Source organism: Lygodium microphyllum, chromosome 23 (assembly GCF_053477565.2).
Source record: "Lygodium microphyllum isolate KBCC chromosome 23, Lygodium_microphyllum_v1.1.10, whole genome shotgun sequence".
In the NCBI taxonomy this organism is placed as follows: Eukaryota; Viridiplantae; Streptophyta; class Polypodiopsida; order Schizaeales; family Lygodiaceae; genus Lygodium; species Lygodium microphyllum.
In genome coordinates this window covers 30,965,947-30,989,966 of record NC_141157.1, presented here as the reverse complement: position 1 = coordinate 30,989,966, position 24,020 = coordinate 30,965,947, and the positions used below count along the sequence as shown (strand labels likewise).

At 41.9% G+C, this 24,020-nt stretch overlaps 1 protein-coding gene across 1 annotated transcript in view; it reads right to left on the bottom strand.

Moving 5' to 3' along the window:
* Positions 1-796: 796 nt before the first annotated feature.
* Positions 797-24,020, bottom strand: part of LOC148016019 (phytochrome-associated serine/threonine-protein phosphatase) — a 44,058-nt gene continuing 20,834 nt past the window's right edge. Inside the window, exons 2-11 of the mRNA XM_087664133.1 lie at positions 22,199-22,416; positions 21,248-21,394; positions 21,097-21,164; positions 16,143-16,200; positions 15,405-15,515; positions 2,280-2,330; positions 2,027-2,170; positions 1,850-1,945; positions 1,687-1,758; positions 797-1,592 (exon numbers count right to left, since the gene is read on the bottom strand). Of these exons, the coding sequence (XP_087520259.1) occupies positions 1,509-1,592; positions 1,687-1,758; positions 1,850-1,945; positions 2,027-2,170; positions 2,280-2,330; positions 15,405-15,515; positions 16,143-16,200; positions 21,097-21,164; positions 21,248-21,394; positions 22,199-22,279 (912 nt within the window). The 5' untranslated portion in view covers positions 22,280-22,416 and the 3' untranslated portion in view covers positions 797-1,508. The remainder of the gene's footprint in view (positions 1,593-1,686; positions 1,759-1,849; positions 1,946-2,026; positions 2,171-2,279; positions 2,331-15,404; positions 15,516-16,142; positions 16,201-21,096; positions 21,165-21,247; positions 21,395-22,198; positions 22,417-24,020) is intronic.

Below are 24,020 nucleotides of genomic sequence, written 5' to 3'. Positions count from 1 at the left end.
TGCTCTAGTTAGGAAAAGAGGAACAATCAGACAATCCTAGGATATGCTGATAAGGAAAGATTTCAACTCCCAGATAAGCAGAGTGCTTCAAAAGAGCCATTATAGATAGCAAACAAGATGAAACCAGCTGGAGTTCAAACAAAAGTGACAAACAAATGACAAGTCTGAAATATGGTGACAAGAAAGATAAAATCTCAGCTATGTGACAATCAATGTGTTTCAAAAGAAAAAAAACCATAGAAAGCAAACGAGCTGAAACCAGCTCAACTCAAAGCCAAATGAAATTGCAAACACAAAGCAGAACCAATGTTCCATTCCGCAAGCAAGTTCCAGATGAAGCAAGCTTTGTGATGCTAGATATGAACAAGTTTACTAATAGTGAAACCTCTTGCAACATTTGAAAGTCAAACATCAATAGTTTCAGATAGTCTAATGTAGATTCAGCTACAACAAGATGCTTGTTCATAACTCCTCTCCATGCCCCATGTATGAAAAAAAACTCCTTTCACTTTTTCACTTTTGATGAATGCTGGTCTTCTCTCTGACTGCAATTGCTCGAACTTTCGCATATAGCATGTTCTTGTTCTGGATTCTATATTACACTACTTGACCACTGAACTTAAAAAATTGAGGTCAATTTTTGGACTCAGACTCACATACAATCTTTTGATCTTCCTACCCTGTGGCAGTCTATATGATCTACTAACTTTGAATAGGATATATGAGCCTTGAACACACTTCACACCTCCACTATGTTAGTTTTTAAACTGAAGCTAACTTCACAGAGAAACTAGTGTTACAAAACCCAGAAAAAGCACTGGCAGAAGGAATGTGCACGTTCCCACTTGCCATTGGCAGCAACTGGCACCTGCCTGCTTGTAACATCAGATGCATCAGCCAAATCTAGCAGGAGTGAGTATACATTACTCAGAAGTCAAATCTGGCATAAAGAATACACGGCACTCCTGTTCTAATCTGCAAAAGGTTCCCCGTATATCATTGCAGTTGAAAAAATCTGGTATGGATAACCTTTGATATAGGACTGTTATAAAGATTCCTACATATCATCAGTCAGATCCGGCATGAAGAACATACTAAATCCTTTGATAGAGGACTGATGGAAAGAATCCCCATACACCATCACAGGTTGAAAAATTGGCAGTCAATGGTCCACATGTAAAGATGTGTGAAGTTACTTTTGATTTTGGACAACAGCAAAGAAGAGGAGCAGCTCTTACTGATACAATGTAAAAACCTAGTCCAATATAAATTAGATGAAATGAGGGGACAATACTTGGTGAAAATATGTCTTCATCTACAAGTCCTCCTTGCAATTGCAAAGAGTCTTTGGTGCATTTCAGCCGAGCAGCGAGTGAGAGTTCGGGGACTCTCCTGATCTGAAGCGTCATTCCAATTAGCTCTTCAACCAGTCAAAAAAGCTGAGACTTGGAGATAATCTTGTTAAGGGAATGTCTTTTGAACATCTTTGCAACCAGTTTGACACAGCCTCAGAGAAAGTATGGTACACCAGCTCGCGGTGCCATCATTGCAGTGTTCTCCTCTGTTTCATTAAAGAACTTGATATTCCTTTCCTGCATCATTAGGGATTCACAAGCAACTCAAGATCTATACAGAACACCCTTCAAACAAAAGCTACCATGGATTTTACATAGCAACAACACTGACCATCTTTTCATCGAAACTCAATATTGAGGCAACATTTCCACACCTATAGCAATAATTTGGGGCTGACCACACCTAGAACAATGGAAAAAGGCACAATTAAAATAAGAGACCTAGGCAGCTTTGTTTGGAATACTATAAAGCAGTATCTTAGGAGGCATCATACCGTTACAAGTCCTTTATCAGGAAACATGTACTTTAAGCCTTCCTGCACAAGCTGGTGTGCGCGGCAAATGAGATCTAGCCCATTGATGTGGTTGAACTGCAAGCATTTAAACCTCAATGTCATGTCCATGAGACTGAAAGCATACCATTGGCAAAAATTTCATCACCTCAAAATCACCTCTGAAGTTACTCTTGCCCCAAAAAGCCATCCAGCACCGCGAGGACTAACAGCCCAAGTCTCAATGTCCTCAGGATCACTCCACATAAGGTCACAAAATGGACCCTCATGGGGTATCTCACACTGCCGTTCTATTACCCTAATCTGTGCCAGAACAAAAACAGCCCTTAGGTTTTCGTTTCATAAGATATAAAGCACCAAAAACAATGTGCACATAGATCAACAGATAGACAAGACAGACAGAGAACATTACCTGATCAATGGTACGAATATCAGGTGAAAGACCTCCATGAACACACAGAACCTGCACAGCAGTTAATCCTTAGAGTGCAGTATATACTTCAATCACCAACTACTGATGTCACCTACCAACTTGCAATAATTCATGAAAGAACAATGATAACAGATCGTTGAATCACCCAGTTATGGCCCCCCGCTAATTTGATTTTTTGAAAACAACGATAGAACGGATTCACCATTGACTGCTTGAACTGTAAGCTCACTGAAGGACATCACAACCCATACAAGGCTCTTATGCTCTATTTGATTCACTAAACTTGAGAAACTAATACTACATTTTGTGTGGCATGTTTCGCGAGTGCAGCTGATCAAAAATCTTGTAGCTCAACAAGGTGTTTGAAACCCAAAGTAAAGTCCAAATTCTCGTTATGCATTTTATGTGCTTCCTGCAAAAAATACTGTCCATGTTTTGGAGTATGGAATCAGCTCCTGATTGTCATAAATGACAACAAGCAGAACTAAACAGGGGCATAATGAGCTGAACACAAGCTGAATGTAAAACATGTGTGCAAGACAGAAATGAGGCAAAATGATGTAGCACAAACTTAGCTCACTCACAAAAATGACAAGGTGCCTCCTCTCCTCCCAAAAAGACAAAAGTGCAAGGACCCAGTAACTATGTGTCATTCTCTCAGAGCATCAAGCTCCTCCTGTAAAACATGCCTCCATTGGTCATGCACAAGAGCCTCCCCAATAGTAGCAGGCTCTCTATCCTCCACAATATGGCCCATCATTCCATAAATACACAGTCAATCCAAACAATCTCCTAGCTGCTCTAGAGAATGCCACAATGCACCTTACAGTTTCTTAGGAATAGATAATACACAAGGATACTTAAACCACCTGTTCATTCTGATACTTGTATGTACTGTCTTATAACTCACAATCCTCAATCAGCTGCTCCAAACACAATGACAGTGGAAAAGGTAGGCACAATGGTGAAGGAGGCCTCTACATTACAGAACACAAAGGCAGGGTGTGGGGTGCAAAGGGGGATGACCCAAAAGAATCCAAAGATGCTTCTGTGGAACTAGATCCCATAAAGAATGACTGGTAGAAGGGGCACCCATAAATTATAATCCTCATGGAATACAGTATTCCTACTGTCAAAAATGTTACCTCTATCCATATCATCAAATCTATTATCCTTGGTTACAAGGAGGGTTCTCATGGAACATAGCATCCATACTAGCAAGAATATAACATCTAACCATTTCAGAAGTCAGCTTACATGGTTGTGCAACTGTAACCACTTTGGACAAATTTCTCCATCTTAACCTTCAGTCCAGCATCACATCCAAAGCATTGAAAATGCAACCAAAGAGCAAACTCCCTTTGGGACTAAGGATATCACCAAAATCATGAAAAGTAGACTTACCACCAAGATCACATCCAGTTACCTTTAAGTTGATGGGCAATCTATCTCTCCACCTGTCATGAGGACATGAAATTTTATTGCTTTGATGGACACATTTGCACATGTAAGATGCAAGTTAATTGTTCTGGTGTGGGACCCAAGACCCCAAGATATCAGTAGGTGTCAAAGACAAAAGTTGTAATAAGTTATGCCTAACAGGTACTAGGTGGTACCTGCTATCAGATTTGGGCGTAGACCAATTTATTGGCCACTAATGTCAGTGGTAATATTAGAGATTAGGCATTAATTAATTAATTAATTAATTAATGCTAATCTAAGGGTCAATAATTGCTCAAGATACTTGGAAGACAAATTGCCTAGCCAATTTAATTATTGGGCTAGTTAAATTAATTTTTTGAATACTAAAATCATTATTAAATCAGTTTTCAGAATTAATGTTTTGAAAATTAATTTAATAAGCTGGACAATGTTGAAAATGGGATTAGAAAACTGCCACTTGGCAAAACTTGCCCATGCAAGTGGAAAAAACGTTTTAAGGGGCTGGTGGAAGTCTGTTCCAACCATTTTGAGAGAGGAGGATGCTGTTAGAGAGCAAGGCAAGGCTATTGATGTAATTTGCAACCACCAAGGATCAGTCCTACAGCATATAACAGCAATTTGGAACCCTCCAAGGGCAATTAACAACAGCCCAAGGTCCTTCTGGTGTACATAATAGGGACAATCTTTCTGGTGGTCCTACGCTCTAGGTGACAGCTTTCATGGCTGTTTGAGCAGGGCAGCAGTAGTTTTTCTGCATTTCTCATGATGATACTCTAAAATTTCTCTCTCTACAACATTCTCTCTCATCCCTTAACCATCTCTCAAGTTATCTCAGCACTTTTCAACAATTTGAATCATCAAAGGTAGAGATATTGAAAAATCTTTGTTGTAGATCCTAATTTACCGTAGAAATTAGGATTTGATGACCACCTTGGGAAGCATGCTCAGAATTGAAGGCCTAGGACTTGAATTCCAACAACTAAAATTGAGGAATTTCAAGTAAATTCAAGAGGAAGGTGTTAGAGATCATAGCCTGCTTTGGAGGGCAACTGCACAGTCAGTCGGACTGCCACGTGGCAGTCCGACTGCCTGCAGCCCAGTCGGCTGCATTTAATGCAGCCGACTTATTCCAGGCTGCGCCCTATTTTCTGGCGCCCCAGTTCATGGCAGTTTTCGACTATTTATAGTCGACGTTTCCAGCAGTCTGGTGACTCTTCTCTGTCGCAGATTACAGACCGGTGCCGTGCAGATTTCTGTCTCTGTTCACAAATTTCAGACAGCAGACAGTGCAGACTGCAGCAGACTTCGAAGTGGACAGCAGGTCGCATCGTCGAGGTGGAGACACGCAGTCCAGCGCACTGCGCCCGTGTATATCTTTGTATTCAGCATTCTATATACAGCAGATCTTCATCGTCCACTGTCTCTTTCTCTCCCTTCTCTCTCTGCGTTCTCTCTCTCTCAGTCCTACGCTTCCGCACCGCTGCACTCTAACATGGTATCAGAGCAGTGTTTGAGGGCTGACTGAGCGCAGAATCAACCTGAAGAGGAGTTTCCATCGCGACACAAATTTGCGTTTTTTGCGTTTAAGGGCAAACAGGAGGGCTGCGCCTTGGAACAAGGCTGAAACGAGTGTGGGCGCACAGGAAAGGAGTACAGGTGGTGGATTTGCTGCTGTTTACTGCTGTTTGACGCGGAGGAAGTTTGAGTTTTCAACCTAAAAGTGCAGGTTTTGCTTTTTCATCGCCTCCGGCGGGTGAAGAAGCTTCGGGACGCGGAAGAGCCTTAGCAGGCTGAGTTTACCCAGTCAGAGGGGGCTGCTTTTGCGTTTGAGAAGGCATTGCAGGTGAAGATGTCTACAGAGATGGACTTGGAGTTCCAGACGATTATGGACCGGAAGGTGCCTATCTTACCGGCTCTTCCTTCAAATCAGAAGCTCGACGGAGATAACTACCGCATTTGGCGCGTAATGATGTTGGCCATCCTGGAGTCCTATGATCTGGCAGAGTTGGTACAGGAGGATATTGACCGGCCTTCGGTAAGAGATGAGTCCAAACTCTCTTCCGATGCTCGTACGGAGTTGGCCAGGGCCCAGTCTCATTGGGACAAACTGAATGCCAGGATTCGATCCTTTCTCTTTCTATCATGCACTACAGTCGTGATCGCTCACATCGAGCACTTGACGGAGGCTCGTGAGATATGGCTGGAGCTTGATCAAATGTACAATCGGATGACCCTGATGAAGAGGGTTTCTTTGGAGGTACAGATACGGACCTTGTCCGTAAATAAGTCTTCTTCGCTAAGGGAACACATTAACAAGCTAAAGCAGCTACAGATGCAGGTTCAGAATGCGGGGAAGCCGATTTCCTCCGAAGACATGGCGATTACACTATTGTCCCAGTTGCCGCCACGATTCGGTACATTTTACTCTGCCCTTATTGCTTCGGGGCGAGAGTCTACTCTTCGCTGGGAAGAGTTGGTTCCTATGGTCTTGGACCAAGAGGAATAGTTAAAGGGACAGAATGCTTCCAAGACGGAGGCGTTGACAGGTCAAGCCTCTCAGAAGAAGGGGAAGGACCAAAAGAAGAAGAAGGGGGATAACAAATCCAAGAAGGACAAGGAGAAGGACAAGGACAAAGACTCCACATGTTATATTTGTGGAAAGACTGGCCATTGGAAGAAGGATTGCCCTGACAAAGACACGAAGGACACCAAGAAGAAGGATACCAAGGATTCTGGAGCGGTGGCTGCACCCTCATCAGCTGCATTTCTACATCTAGTTGTCATTGAGGGCGCTTCACCAAATGCTTCTGATGCTGCGATGACGGCTCCCCAAGCTCGAGAGTGGATTGTTGATAGTGGTGCCTCACGGCACATGACTCCTTCATCAGATGGTGTTGCCCAGCTGCGACCTTCGCGTGGGCAGGTTCTCATTGGGGACAACTCTTCAGTTTCTATTGCAGGTCGGGGTAAGATGCAGCTTATTCCGGATGGACGAGGTGGCACCCATACCTCAGAGGTTTTGCATGTACCAGGATTAGGGTACCATCTCCTTTCAGTTCATAAGATTTGCTCCCTTGGTCTTTTGGTGGAGTTTGACAATTCTACTGTGCGAGTCCTTGATCGTGAATCGAGGAAGGTTCTATCATCTGGATATGAGGAGAACGGCATTTACAAACTGAAGTCTTCCACTGCCCTCTCTACTCTTCTTCTTACTTCACAATCACAGTCTGAGTTATGGCATGCTCGGTTTGGTCACCTGAACTATGACTATCTTCGGAGGGCGTCACGTGGACAACTTGTTCGAGGGTTGCCGGATATAGTGGTGAGCCAGCAGCCATGTGTCTCCTGCATACGGGGGAAGCAGGATAGAGATGCCATTCCCCACACCGCTTCGCGGCGGTCTACTTCACCGATGGAGCTAGTATCTACGGATCTATGTGGCCCTATGAGGAATGAGTCCCTGCGTGGGAGCTCGTACTTCATGTTGATCGTGGATGACTACAGCAGGATGATATGGGCCTACTTTTTGGCACTAAAGTCAGAAGCTTTCTCGCACTTCAAGGATTGGCTTCTCTTTGAGGAGAACCGATCAGGCCGGAAGTTGAAGACCTTGCGATCCGACAAGGGAGGTGAATTTGTGTCTAATGAATTTGCTCGGTTTTGTGCAGATAGAGGAATTCACCAGGAGTTTGCCAATACCAATACTCCTCAAGAAAATGGTATTCTAGAACGGAAGAACTGCAGTGTGATCGAGATGGCGCGCACCATGATGGAGCACCGACAGACCCCTCAAGTTCTGTGGACCAAGGTTGTGGCTACTGCAGTCCACATCCTTAATCGATCCCCTACTTCGGCCGTGGAAGGGATGACTCCATTTGAGGCTTATTTTGGGACAAAGCCAGATGTTTCTTACTTTCGAGTCTTTGGGTGTGATGCCTATGTTCACATTCCCAAGGCTCACCGTGATAAATTTGAAGCGGCTTCCCGAAAACAGGTATTTGTTGGCTACAGCTCCCAGTCCCAAGGCTACCGACTGTATGATCCCGTCAAGCGGGATGTCTATACTAGCCGTGATGTGCGGTTTGTAGAGGTTCCGGCTACTTTAACGGGTGAGGAGCATCCCGTTCTTGGAGATCCAGGGGAGAGTTGGGCTCCTTCTACAGTTCCACTGGAGCCCGTGCCTTTTGATTATGATTCTGTTTCTGACACAGAGTCTACTGTTCCACCGGACCCTTCTGAGGAACTATCCCCGGTGGACATTCCAGAGTCTTCTGCTGATGGAGAACGACGAGGGGAGGTTTGGCCTCCTCCTCGCTGGGCCCGTGACACACTCCGTGATTCAGGGATCGAGGGGGTTCCTGAGGAGTGGGGACCGCAGGATGGTCCGCGGCGGTCACGGAGACACCAGGCGCATTCTTCGGAGCTTGTTTGCTCCAATTATTGTTTGATGTCCCGTGTTATGCAAGACCGAGAGCCCACCTCCGTGAAGGAGGCTTTACAGTCCGCCCCATGGAAGAAAGCTATGGAAGCTGAGTTGGAGGCTATTGAGAGAAATGGCACTTGGTCACTTGTGCCACGCCCCCCGAAGAAGAAGGTGATTGGAGTCAAGTGGGTCTTCAAGACCAAATATCTCAGTGATGGTACTTTGGATAAGCACAAGGCTCGCCTTGTTGCTAAGGGTTTTGCCCAACGCCCAGGGATTGACTATCATGACACCTTTGCCCCCACAGCTCGTATGGCAACCATTAGAGCTGTTCTTGCTTTGGCTGGCCATAGGAGATGGCCTGTTTATCAGTTGGATGTGAAGTCGGCCTTCCTGAATGGTGATTTGAAGGAGGAGATCTACGTTGAGCAGCCTCTTGGCTTTGGTTCTTCAGATGGGAAATTCTACAGGTTGCAGAAGGCCCTGTATGGCCTCAAGCAAGCCCCGCGAGCTTGGAACGAGAAGATTGATTCGTTCCTCCAGTCTCAGTTGGGATATCGGCGGTCCAAGGCCGATCCGCAGCTGTATGTTCACACTTCCGAGGATGGTTGTGTGCTGTTTGTATTATATGTTGATGATTTGATTGTCACAGGTGATGATGCACAGCAGGTCCAGGAGACAAAGTCAGCTTTACATCGGACATTCGAGATGATGGATTTGGGGCTACTCCATTTCTTTTTAGGCCATGAGATTTATCAGTCTCAGAGGGGGATTTTTCTCTCCCAACAGAGATATGTACAGGAGCTCTTGGTGTCTTTTGAGATGGAAGATTGTCGGGCCCTCTCTACTCCTATGGATCCGAACTGGAAGGCCACTTCCCATCCAGCTTCTCCTTTGGCGGATGCGTCCCGCTATCAACAATTGATAGGGTCCTTGATTTGGCTTCTCAACACCAGGGTTGATCTATGTTTTGTTGTTGGGCTCTTGGCAGGGTTCATGAGTGAACCTAAGACGGTGCATTGGCAGGCTGCTCAGAGGATACTTCGGTATCTGAGGGGGACGTCTGATTTAGGGATTCATTACCCCGCAGGGACAGATGGGTCAGATCTTGTACTTGCCGGTTGGAGTGACTCGGATTGGGCCGGTGACGTGGACCACAGGCGGTCTACAACAGGTTACTGCTTTACTTTGGGTGCAGGTGTTATTTCATGGAGTAGCAAGAAGCAGCCCACGGTAGCCCTTTCGTCTATTGAGGCGGAGTATCGGGCCGCGTCTTCCACCACATGCGAGGTTGTGTGGCTTTGGAGATTGTTGGAGAAGCTTGGGTGCCCCCAGACTCGTCCTACATTGCTGCGATGTGACAATGAGAGTTGCATTGCCTTGCCAAGGAACCCTGTTTTTCATGCCCGGACGAAGCACATTGAGATTCAGTACCACTTCATCCGAGAAAAGCTTTTGGATGAGACCATCACTGTGGAGTATTGCAAGACGGAGGACAATCTTGCGGATTTGTTTACGAAGGCGCTTCCTCAGGCTCTACTTCGACAACATTCCAGATCCCTCAGGCTTCTGCCCTGTCCAGGCTCTGAGAGGGGTGTTAGAGATCATAGCCTGCTTTGGAGGGCAGCTGCACAGTCAGTCGGACTGTACAGTCGGACTGCCACGTGGCAGTCCGACTGCCTGCAGCCCAGTTGGCTGCATTTAATGCAGCCGACTTATTCCAGGCTGCGCCCTATTTTCTGGCACCCCAGTTCATGGCAGTTTTCGACTATTTATAGTCGACGTTTCCAGCAGTCAGGTGACTCTTCTCTGTCGCAGATTACAGACCGGTGCCGTGCAGATTTCTGTCTCTGTTCACAGATTTCAGACAGCAGACAGTGCAGACTGCAGCAAACTTCGAGGTGGACAACAGGTCGCATCGTCGAGGTGGAGACACGCAGTCCAGCGCACTGCGCCCGTGTATATCTTTGTATTCAGCATTCTATATACAGCAGATCTTCATCGTCCACTGTCTCTTTCTCTCCCTTCTCTCTCTGCGTTCTCTCTCTCTCAGTCCTACGCTTCCGCACCGCTGCACTCTGACAGAAGGCCAGCCAATATTAGACTTGAGGCTAAATTTGTCTTTCAAGGAGCAAGGTAAAGCCAATTCCCGAGCAAACCAAGGAGTAAATTGGTTTGGAGGCTTGCTCATTAGTTTTGACGGCAATGAGCTCTTGGATTAGCACAGGAGATCAAAGGATCTCAATCGTACTCCATCCATTTGCAATAAAAGTTGAATAAATACTACAAGAGACACCAATTTTCGGACCAACAAGCTATCTATTATCCAAGATTAAGTGGTAACCTTTGTATTTTCAATTTACATGAATTTTATGCTTGCTGTAATTAGTGCTTAATCAAGTTATTTACCATCCTATCCGAGGAGAAAAGCTGGTTTCATGGTTCCGTTGTCGGGATAACATTAATACCCTCAAATTGATGGGCCCAAGCCACCCGATTGAAGGTTAGAAGCATTGCTCTAGTGTTGAAATTGTATTCAATTGAGCATTACAACAAGAATGTATATAGATACTGAGATGAGATCAAGCAAAAATAATGTCTCTCAATCTGAAAATTCACAAAGTGTTGGGAAAAATGCAATGCCTCATCTTAGACAAGGCACGTAGCATGGGCAACAAGCTGAGAATGGGGGAATTGGACAAGAGATGGGTCCTTCTAGGTCTCTTGAAGATGATGACCAGCAAAAGGAAGAGGAATTTGATGACTAGTTTAAAGATCGGCTAAGGACAGCACCTAAAATGCTTATGCAATTGACAAATGCTTCTTAGTTCATGTGCTTTTTGAACCCTTAAAGAAGGATAGCAAAAGGCAAGAAGAGGAAATCGACTTCAATAGCTTTAGGACAGCAAGATGCACCGAAGGAAGAGTCAATACAATAGCATGGTGTTCCAAACGTGGGTAGTGAGCATAAGTAAATGATGCTAGTGGGGCACCTGATGCATATGCAAGGCCGACTTGGAAGTGCCGATCCAATGTTTTTTGGACAACAAGGAATGCATGCAATTATGGAACAACCATGTTACTTTGGTGGTGGCACTAGTTTCAACGCTATGGTGGATCAGGACCGCATATGAGGATATATAACACAACTCCTTATGGTATGCAGCTACCAATGCATGTTTTGAAAGGACCAATGGATAGGAGTATGGCTGGTAATATGCATAATCCCATGTAAAGCAATGTTGGCATGATGTTAGGGCACAATGTGGCAAGTTTGGCAATGCATATATGCAGCCCACTGTGTTTGGGACTCATCGTATTAATGTTGGTCATGCAAATGCTCCATATAGTGCTGGTCATTAGGAAAAAATGCAGCTAGTAATGCATGCAATGTATGGAAAAATGTATTTTGATATGGTTGGTAGTATGCAAATTTCCATGCACGATCACATTGCAATGGTTCAAAGTATACAAACAAGAATGTTTCCTAATGCATCCGGTGCTCCTAGCATGTCAGGTACACGAGGGGCTAGTCAACCAGATGCAATGTTGCATATTAGTTAAGTTGGAATTGCAACAATATGAAAGTACAAAGCATCACAATGCTTAAGGGGAAGAAAAGCCTACAACCTAGTGAGGTTTGAGGCAAGTAAAGTTAGAGGTAAAGTTTCCATATGCTTCTTGGTGAGTTCACATCTTTCAATTAGAGCCGACTTTGGTTCACGCTCAATCAGGTTCAACAGAGCAGCATTACCTGATACTCAAGCGGAAGGTAGCACTTCCACTCCACCAGTTTTGGACAACTCTCATATCCATTGGATCTCAAATGTATTCAGCATGCATCCAAGATACTGTGCTGACAATATATCTGCCATCAAATCACTACTCAATGTAGTAGTCACTGTGAGATGTATATAGATAAGTATGAGTTTCACATGGGCACTAAAACTATACTTTTGCATCAATTTATGATCAATTTGACATAAGTTTTTGCTTCAGTTTTGAGACAAAAATTCTATCAATTTCAACTCAATTTTTTATCAGTTTAAGAACCATTTATGGTCATATTTGGAATCAGTTGCGCATCAGTTTTTGCATTACTTACTAATCAAATTTTGCAATCAATTTGTGATCAGCTTGGGATCGCATTTGCAATAGTTTGTGATCACTTCTCAAATCAGCAAGTGATCAGTCTATGCTCAGTTTTCAATGGTTTACAACTAGTTCCACGGACAGCAACATATTAGTAAATGCCATTGATAGTTTCAGTCATGGTTTATGCTGAATTAATGCTTTTCTATGGTTGATACTCAAAACGGTTGAGAAACATGAGTTATGGATACATCCAATGGGTTTCTAGCAACACTTTTGGACTGATTTTCACTTTTATGTTATGTATATGCTGGCTGGAAATTTTCAGCAAGTTTCGGGCTTATGGCATAGTTGGACAACATTGATCAATGTTGTGACCATGATGCCTTAATGGAAATTCCAGTACAGTATGCTTTTCCTTTGGCACAATGCAATGCAACCAAGGAAGATTGCAAAGATTTCAAGGGGGTGGTTTGTCACGAGGACATGAAATTTTATTGCTTTGCTTAGCATTTGATTAAAAGTTGATTAAATATGCAAATATGCTAATGTGACTTGCACATGTAAGGTGCAAGTTAATTATTTCACGGTGTGGGACCCAAGACCCTGAGATATCAATAGGTATCAAAGACAAAAGTTGTAAAAAGTTATGCTTAACAAGCACTAGGTAGTACTCCACATCAAAATTAGGACTAGACCAATTTATTGGTCACTAATGTCAATGGTGATATTAAAGATTAGGTATTAATTAATTAATTAATGTTAGTCTAAAGGTCAATAATTGCTCAAGAATGCTTGAAAGACAAATTGGCTAGGCCAATTCAATTATTGGCTAGTGAAATTTAATTTTTGAGCACTAGAATAATTATTAAATCAATTTTTAAAATTACTAGTTTAAAAATAAATTTAATAAGCTGAATAATACTCGAAAATGGAATTAGAAGGCTGCCACTTGACAAAACTTACCATGCAAGTGGAAAAAACGTTTTTTGAGACTGATGGAAGTTTATTCTAGCCATTGTGAGAGAAAAAAAGACTACTAGAGAATAAGAAGAGACTGCTGATGTGATTTGTAACCACCAAGGATCAATTCTACAATATGTGACGACAACTTGGAGCCCTCTAGGAGCAGGTGACAAGAGCCCAACGTCCTTCTGGTGCAAGTGGCAATATACAAGAAGAGGCAACAGTCTTTCTGCTGGTCTTAAGCTATAGATGACAACTTTCATGGCTATTTGAGCAAGGCAACAACAATTTTTCAACATTTCTCGCAATGATTCTCTAAAATTTCTCTCTCTATAGCATTCTCTCATCCCCCAACCATCTCTCAAGTTATCTCAACATTTTCCAACAATTTGAGTCATCAAAGATAAAAATATTGAAAAATCCTTACTATAAATTCTAATTCATAGCAAAAATAAGGGTTTGATAGCCACCTCGTGATACATGCTCAAAATTGAGGGCCTAGAACTTAAAATCCAGCAATCGAAAATGAGAAATTTCAAGGAGATTCAAGAAGCCAACTAACTAATATTAAATTTAGGGCTGAATTTGTCTTTCAAGGAGCAGGGTGAAGGCCAATCCCCGAGAAAACCAAGGGGCAAATTAGTTTGGAGGCTTACTAGTCAGTTTTGAGAGCAAGGGGCACTTGGATTAGAGAAGAAGATCAGAGAATCTCAGTCGTACTCTATCCATTTGCAATAAAGTTAAGAAAATACCGCAAGGGGTGTCAAAAGATGACGTACCAGCGAGACAGTAGGGTTTGCGGGGAGGAACACAAAGTGAACTCGGCAAACATGGAAAAGGGAAGGGAAGAGAGAAGAAACTATAATGAAAGGAATGGTAAAGGCCTAAATCATGGAGTGAATGTGATACAAGGGAACAAAGGTGCTGTAGCACAAGGAAGATGATGAAGACAGCCACGAACCACGAACCGCAATGTCCTCCTAAAGGGGTGTGAGGACAATGGAGAGACTGGAGAGGAGAGGTGACAGACTGAATGAATCAGCCGTGGCGAATGAATGAGAGAGTGGCCTATAAATAGGCATAGTCAGTCTAGGATGGCGCCCCTTTTTGGGTTTGCGAACCCTAAACGCAGAAACGCAAAAACGCAAAAACTGCGGGTAAAGGGTGAAGGGTTTCTCAACAAGGGGTGTCAATTTTGGGACCAAGAGGTTGTTTATTGTCCAAGATTAAGTGGTAGCCATTGTATTTTCAGTTTATGTGAATTTTATGCTTGCTGTAATTAGTGCTTAATCAAGTTATTTACCACCCTATCTGAGGAGGAAGGCTGGTTTCACTACCAATCTCGTCCACTTCTAGAATCTCTAAAATTTTGATGCTTGAACCTCAAAAACTAAGCCCAAGTGCACCTACAGAAATAATCAACAGTGAGCACAAGATAAATGCCCTTGCCCAACGACAGCGTAAGTACAGTATCACACAAACCCATGTGAACAAGCACTAGCTCTGCAGGAGGCATTCTGAGGAGAAAGCTCAAAATACCAGTTGGCCATAGCCAACAAGGACTATTTTAAGTTATCAAAAGTATTCTATGATGATACTGGCTGCTCTCCTCAACCCAACTAAAAATCCACTCATGGAAAAGGGTAAAATGACAGAGAACTGAAGTCCAAAAGTGAGGTCATTTTTCTGTGTCAATTTTGCAAATTGTGCTGAGTTACAAAGTGAAAGCCCACATATTATATATTATCCTCGAATACCAACACGTCCTACAGAAGATTGGCTAAATCCGAACTACCAACTGCCAATCTGAGCCTAAAATGCCTGAAGTTAGAAAGAACCACTGTAACTGAACTCAGAAATGGCATTGCAAAGTAAAATAAAAGAGACTTGTCTGCATATCTACTTCTGCCTAAGATAGCATATCACAATACAGTGTGTCTGTTCATTATGGTGGTGCCCATCTCAACAACATTAACTTAGCCTTTTCAAATCCCCTACAATCCTCCCCTAAATTGCTATTATATGTTTCTGTCCAAAATTATCACATCAGTCCAAATTAAATGCATAACAGAGCTAAGAGATGAACAGGAGATACAGAAAGAAATTGGAGAAAAGAGAAGAAAACAGTTATCATACTTTTCCAAAGAAATTGGAGAAAAGAGAAGAAACAGTTATCATACTTTTCCATCAATGATAGCAGAAAGAGTTAAGTAATCAAACACGTCCGTGCAGTACCGCCAGGCATTTGGATTTCCGTATTTACGTTGACATTCATCATAGAATCCATAAACCTGAACTCACAAGAAACATACATTAATGGCATTCCTAGTTGACTGGATCTAAGACACAATATAGCAAGCTGTTTTGATTGAAAGCACGCAGTAAATAATTTTGACTGGAAACAAGGTAAAATCAGAGCTCCCAAGCCATAAACTAACAGCCAAAGAAGATTGTCATATTCCAAAGCAAACCCTGGCAGCTTTATCAGTATCCTTTGGTATGAAAACAGCTACAGCCTAACTGTCAAACTAACTTTACAGCATGGGAAAAACCCAGAGTCAGAAACACCAAAATTTCCTTAACAGATGCATGCCTTTCCCCCACATTATAAAACAACAAAAACAGCACCCATTTAATAAACATAGAATGCCTGAGTGCATGAACCCCTGAATCCTGCACCTGTAACACCGTACTAGTCCAAGAGTTTATTCTGGACAACCACTTGACTAATCATGCCTCACTTTGTTTTTCAACAAGAATCTTCAAAGGAAGCTGCAGCCTACAAAGTGCATCTTGAATCTGTAAATGTTTATGAAGACTACATAGAACCAGACAAAGGGAACAAGACCAATAAAAAGTTGCATATTTCAGGTCCTAAAGCATATTAAATTATTAGGGAAGTCTATGAACAGAAATACCTGTGTAATTTGTCTACTCTCATGATTGCCCCTCAGAAGTGTCATATTTGCTGGATATCTGCATTACATTAGAAACAAGCATCACTGTTAACTAGAGAGAACATTTTAAGAAAACCATGTTACTATAAACTAGCTTGAGAAATGCATGCAATTTTAGAAACAAGAGTTACTTGTTATCAGAGTTGTGCAAGACCTAAACAATTCACTACACATAACATTGGAAGTTTGCTAACAATGCAAAACCAACAAAACAGCAAGAATAACATTGCTCATCTGTTGAGCCTTTGAATGTGGTTAAACTGAATGTGATGTCTTTCTCAAGTTGTTAAAAGCACATATGGGAAATATAATTCTTGTATGGAGACAATCAATGTGGAGCCATATAAAGTTTTCAAAATTAGAATACAACCATGTAAATTGGACCCTTTGAATTTGTTAGGAAAAGAATCTAGGATTTTAGACACTCTGATGCTTGAAAAAAACCTAGCAAGTTACAGAGGGAAAGAAAATGAGCCAGAGCCATCCTGACATCACAGTGAGGCTTAATCTGGACATCTTTCAGATTTACACCGGAATTTATGCAAATCTTCTGAACAGGAAATATAGAAGTTCAAATGCCCAAATTGAATCTCACTTGGAGTGTAAATGTGAAATGATATCAATTCAAGCATTTCTGTAGATTAAAACCTGACTTAGACATTTTTGCACATCAACCTTTTAAAATTGAAAAAGGCCTGACATAAAAGTACCACTGAATTCCAAGCATACTGATAAGAAGTATGCATCTCATTGAGCTAACCACACATGAGCATCCTGCTCACATCAGTCCCCAAGCAATGTCCCCCTACAGTTCTGTCAACTCCATACCCCTACATACCTGTTCACCATTAATCTCCACCTACGGTTCTATCACCTCCATACACATACATACCTGTTCACCATTACTTCATCATCAACACCCTTGCAGGTGACTTTGTACATGCTCTCTGCTTTGTGAATTGTGAGCTAACCATCCCTTTTCCCCAATGGGCAAACACTTATCCTCAAGTCTTTCCCCTTGAGTAGCTGCCATCTTCCCCAATCAGCTCCTGCCCTTCATATCCAGCTTCTGTCCATACTACAGCTACCCTTTATCATCCGGTGAACCTACATTTGTTGCCAGCCTGCCCTGACACCATCAATTTGCTATTGTTGAAGCTGCCCATCTGCTGCCAGTCAGCTCTGGTGGAGTTTTCGTCCTCTTTAACCTGCATTTTCTGCATCATCTCCTCCCTCCAACAGCTGCTGCCCAATCAGCCTCGGCTGTTGCCAGCTCCTCCAGCCCATCACCATCGACACTAGACTGTCTTTTGCTGTTCAAGCTATCACCTAACTGCAGTTCATCACATGCATTATTACCTGAAACAAGTCGTTTTTCAGTTTTCAGCACTTTTCTACATCATCCTCTACTCCATCTGGTGGTTACTGCACTTGGAAAGGGTGGACGACACACATCAACACCCCCTCAGCCCACTCCCATGAGAACAATTGACTGTTGAACTGCTCTGCCCTTGAGCATTGTGTACATTCACTACTCTTTTGCATATTTTGCATTTTGCGTTTTTGTCTGAGCTATTGTGTTTTTGTTGTGTTCGTACATTTGTGTTTTCTCAGAGAAAACCCCAACATATCTCCACAAAGCATTTATATAAAGCATTCCAATTGTTAACAAATACTTGGGGCATATTATCTTGAAAGAACAAATTAAGATGGTTCTAGAAAAAATTAGACCATGAAGAGTTGGCATCTCCACCAAACCTGAATGGACTACAAATCTTCTTAGATTTATCTAAGTTTTATAGTAGATCCATTCAGGATTACACCTACATAGGTGTTTCCATGACCAGTCAGCTTAAAGGGAAAGGGAAAGACTTTAAATGGGGAACGGGGACCACAAAAAAGGACATGAAAAGTTTAATGTAGCCATTATTACAACTCCAAGTATAAATATAGTGGATATTGACAAACCATGTGTTTAAACTGATGCAAGCAATTTTAGGCCTTGCTACAAGAGGATCAACAAATAGTCTTTAAAAGCAAGAAACTTAGTCACAACACACAGCAGACTTACAATGTTCATGAGAGGGAGTTGAGCGAAATAGTCATGCTTTCAAAAATGGTGTCACTATTTGTATGGTGTCAAAGCAACAATTGTGTTTGATCAAGAAAGCATTAAGTGGCTTGACAATCAAATTGATCTTAAGGGATGAAGACAAGTGTAACCAGCCTTCCTTTCGTGGATGGGTGGTAAATCCCTGATTACAACTTAATTACAACAGCAAACAATTAACGCAAATCTGAAAATACAAATTTACCTACTGATCTTGGACAATTTAGACTCGATTGGCCCCAAAATTGGCGCCTCTTTCGGTATTTCGTTAGCTTTATTGAAGAAAAAGTTGATTTACAATGGGATTCTCCCAATCCCCTTCGAAATCCAAACTCCCCTTGCTGTCCAAAGTGACCAACAAGTCTTCAATCCGATTTGCCCCTTGATTCGGGCACTTAATTGGCCTTCACCCACTTCATAGACGATGGAAATGCCACAAATTCAATGGCCGGCTAGTCCTCCACCTGAATTTAGCTGAAATTCCCCTTCAGCCCTGAAAAATCCAAGTCTTGGAGCTTCCAATTTCTGGCACGCTTCTCGAGGCTGTTGCTAAACCCTAATTTCTGTTGTAAATTAGGGTTTATAGCAAAGAAATTTGCAATTTCTCAACCTCCAAGGCTCCAAATGCTAAGATCTTCAGAGCAAGGCTATGAAATGGCTATGAGATGAGAGAGAAAGCTGTGGAGAGAGAAAATTCAGAGTTTTGTCAAGAAGAATGACTGTAAAATCACTCAAATGCAACTGTTCCCTTACCACAACAGCTTATACATGCAAAGAGCTGAAGAAAATCAGTATTTTGTTGTTGTTGCCCTGTCTCAACAACCTGTAGATACTATCACCTGCTGTTGATTGGTCTTCTCCAACCCCTGGCTGCCTCAAACGGTCCTCCAATGGCTGCAAATCAGACCAGTATCATCTCCTCACTCTCTCTTACAGGCTAAATACACTAAAAATGCCTCTCTCCAGTCTCTAAAGATGTTTTTCAGTCTTGCATGGGCATTTTTGACAAGTAAAAGGTTTCCCAAATGGTTTTTCCACTATTATCCATAACTAAATATTAATTTTTAGTATTTAAATACTGAAAATTAATCTAATAATTATTTTCATATCCCGAAAAATAATCTGACTGGCTAATAATTAAATTGGCTAGGCAATTTCCATTCCCAAGTGTCTCTATGTCATCTTTGACTATCATATTGGCATTAGGTATCATTAAACGCCACTTCTCTAATGTCACCAACTGACACTTATAGCCAAATGAGTGACCTAGGCCAACAATTGGCACCAAATACCACCAAGTACATGTGCAACATAACTTATAGCAACTTTTGCCTTTGACATCCCGTGATTTTCTCGGGTCCCGGACTTGTAAATTTACTTTAACCCCAATTGCACCTCACATACACAACATTTACTTAATCATGTGATTAAAAGTTAATCCACATGTTAAGTGAGGTTTCAAAAATGCATATCCTCATGACAACCCTCCCCCTTAAAATCCTTACAATCGTCCTCGATTGCACTGCCAAATGCATCAAAAGCAAAGTACTACACTGGAATTTTCCATAGGGCATCATAGTCAACACAACATTGCGCACTGTTGTTCAACCATTCCATATGTCCAACATATCCTGAAAATTATCAACCAACATATACACTCCCATGTATCTACTTGTAGCACATTGTGTACAAGGTTTTGCCTTCATACCCCCATGTATTCATCCTATTAGCTCAAGTGAGATTGCTATTTTAGCTCTAAACATGTGTTCTCTATCATTTGCAGTCCAAAATAGCCAAGTTTTTTTTCCATACTCATATCGTACCATACCTTATAAAATCTCAAGGTACCAATTAGTACTATATTTTATCGTACTGTAGCGTATCACACCTTTCGTACCTGACAACCCTGCAAGATGACCTACCATATAAAGGGATCTCACCCCAAATGGACCAAAACCTGCAAAACACAGCCTAGATGGAATAGTAGGTGCCATCGTAGGTGGAACCATGCTATAAATGGAATCCAAAATAGGAATGAAGGGGAGGGGGGGGGAAGGTGGGGGGGAGAGGAAATATATTGAATGACTTGGTTTCTCAACAGAGGCAACATGATAATTGGTATGCTTGTTGAAAAGTCATTTTTCTAACTTGATTTTTGAGAATATTGTCGAGAACAAAACTTCTTCATAAGGGGGAAAGTATTACATCCTTGAACATCCAAGATGAGCGCGTATTGGTCACAGCCTTGGGTCACTAGTGACTAGGTGTGAACACATCCAATTAGAACAACTAAAGGGTCTTGTGGTGGAAACGCACGTGGGGCACTTTTAAGGTCAGGGTGTTTGAGTTCCATAAATAGAACAAGGCCCATTTGTGTGGCCCTATGGCCACGAGGTGAGTTTGATAGCCATTTTCTTATGGTTCTTTCTACATGAGGTATGGCTTGTGCTGTGTCTCACATGTAGTGAGATTCTACAAGGATGTTTCAGGCCCCAACATAACTTTGTCCATATGGTTAGATTTGACTCTATTCTTACCATAAAAATGATAACAAATCACATCAAGATCCTCATGCATTACCTTGCTCAAATCTTTTATTCCATCTCATGAACAAGAGGATGCAACAGACACCAGGTATTATCACTAGATTCTGTAAGGAAAAGCACTCACACAAATAGCAAAAACCATAGAAGCATCTGCTGTTCATTATAGTGAAGAATATGTAAAAATGTCCCTTTAACTAGCAGACTAAAAATCAATTGAACACCAAGCTTTGAAAAATGTGTTCCACTCAATGCCCAGTACCTTGCCTTCAGTAACAGCAATATTGTAAAGACCTCAAGACTGTTGTAACCACGATCTACGAAATCGCCCTGCCATCACATGAAAGGAGCTCTGAGATTAATATAGCAGTCCCAACCTTCATACAACCACCTTGAAGAACATATATTCTCACCATAAAGATGTAATTTGTGCTGGGTACATGACCACCTGTTTGGAACAGCTTCATTAAATCATGAAATTGCCCGTGTATATCACCACAGACAGTGACAGGGCTATTTACAGGCTGTACATTCGACTCTTCTACTAGAATCTCCTTAACCTGCATCAGTGTAAGTCACATGAATCAATCATCTGCCCACATGTGATGGGTAATTTACATTATCCACTCACTGCATTTTTCCTTGCTCCATTTTTTCTCTTCCCTTCCCTTACATCCTCCTCCATTTCTTCTCCTCTCACTATTCTTTGTCCTCTTTACTTCTTTCTTCCTCTACTTGTCTTAAAATCTTTTGCATATTATAATGATCATGAGACAAGAAAATATATAATCATACTCCAAATTTGGTCCATTTTTACTCATGCAGTCATTCCCATTAATGGGTGTCTTTGTTTCCCCATTTCCCGGATATTAAGAGAGGTATTCTTACAACAAAAGAAAAAGTACATGAAGAAAACAAGTTGGAAAACACAAACAAAAAAAGCTGAAAAGAAAGCACTTCGCACAATGGCATTGCACAACAGTTCTCTATCAACATCAACCAAAACTATATTCAGCTAATTGGCAAAAGTTGAGAGCATTCAAGCAATTAAGTAGTGAGCCTCGTCTCCTATGTGCCATCTCTGAATTCTATGCAGTATATGGCTAAGGACATTAGTACAGGTCTACTTTGATGGACTGAGAAACACTAACAACAAGCATCAGCAGCTTTGTCTCAAAACAAGTAGAACAAAAAGCATGGAATCACACCATTGTGTATGCAAACAGCTTCATAACCACCTTGTTGTTTAAGCAGAGAGCAATGCATAGTACAAATATGGCAGCACTTGATCCTAACAGTTAACTATAATAGTTAAGTCATGAAACCCAGAAAACATGTGAACAGTTAAAGGATAAGAGACACACATATTCACAGAGTTGCTTGAGTTCATCTTCCAGTAAACGCTCCCCTTGTTTCACCCTTTCAATCCACCGATCCAGGTCCATGAGAGCAGACCAGGCTATATTCTGTTCTGAGGCCTTTTCAAACTATCTTTTGCAGCAACTTGCAACACAAAAGCAGCGTTGAGTCTATTACACCATGTAACTGTTCTTGAAGCGCTCACCCTGGGTGTTGAAATAAGCTGTGCAAAGCAAGACCAAACCAGAGGAGATCAGCGGATATCTAGCTCTTCTTTGCTCAGTGCACAAGAATGTAAGTTCATGTATACAAGTGATTGAAGACCAATACAGCAACTTGTAGGAATTGCATAACATGTGTTGGCATGCTCTGCACATGCACAGTGATAAGCATCATTAGCACATAGTTACACACACACACAAGAAAAAAGAAAGCTCTACAGGCAGAATTGGCTGCCCTGATGTGATTGTATGATGAAACACTAAGTTATGAACATGCAGTTGCCAAAGTCAAGTTAAACAAATACATAAACACAATGTCAGAATCTTCTCAGATTATTTATGCTGGATGATAAAATAGCCTTGCCAAAACGGATTGCATTACACAAACACAAATGCTCTGCACATGCACAGTGATAAGCACAATTAGCACATAGGGTAGACACCCACAAAAAATAAAATTCTCTCACCTTCTCCAGTAATTTCTCAAAAGTTCCCAGCATTTCTCGGCAAATCTCAGCCACCTTGGGACTTGTGCCAACAGGAATAGGCATGGTACATTGAAATCAGCACCTGAAATTCGTGGAATTGACAAGGATTTCAGATGCCAAGCCATCCAATGTAAATTAGGGTAGCATTTGGCCAATTGGTGGTTCCATTTGTGCAATTCTTGGGTGAAAATCAAGGGGCAATTGGCCCAACTTGCTTGCTGATTGTATGCACAGTAAGCGGCTTTTCAATCAACAAAGGAGATTGTGGAATCTCAACTTGTACATTGTCTATTAGACATTAAAGATAAAGAAATACCGAAAGGGGCGCCACTTTTGGGGCCAACCAAGTGTCTATTGTCCAAGATTGTTAAGGTAATGTATTCATTTTAGTTTATGCTTAATTATTAATTGTTGTAATTAAGTGTTTAATCAAGTTTTACCACCCTATCCGAGGAGGAAGGCTAGTTTCATGGTTCCATTGCCGAGATACCACTCAATCCTTTTATTTGTGGGCCCGCAGCACCAAATTGCAAGCCAAAGCTTTGTGCTAGTGTTGATTTTTGCTCTTAGCTAAGAAATTACAGCAATATGTCTTCATGTAGTGAGATGGAATCAAGCAGTGATGATGCCTCTCAAAATGAACATTCACATGGAAAATGAAAGAAATGTAATGCCTAATCTTAGACAAGGCTCAAACCATGGACAGCAAGCTGAAAATGTCATTGTTGGGCAAGCTGCATGGCCTTCAAGGTATAATCAGGCTAACGACTAGCAAAGTGAAGAGGAATTTGATTACCAATTCAAAAATCGAATGACAACCACAGCAAATCTCTTTGCTGAATTGGCAAAAGCAAGGACAAGAAGAAGAAGTCATCTTCTACACCTTTGGGAGAACAAGGTGCATTGAAGGAAATGCCAAAGCCTTCATTTGAAGCTCCCAAAGACTCTATGGAAGCAAAACTATTAGTACCTACAGGGCAAGAAATGCACATGCAAGGCCATCATGGAAGTGCCAATCCAATGGATTTTGGACAAATGAGCACGCATGCTATGATGGGGCAGTCAAGATACTTTGGTGGTAGCAGGATATTTCATGCTATGGTTGGAGAGGGACTGCA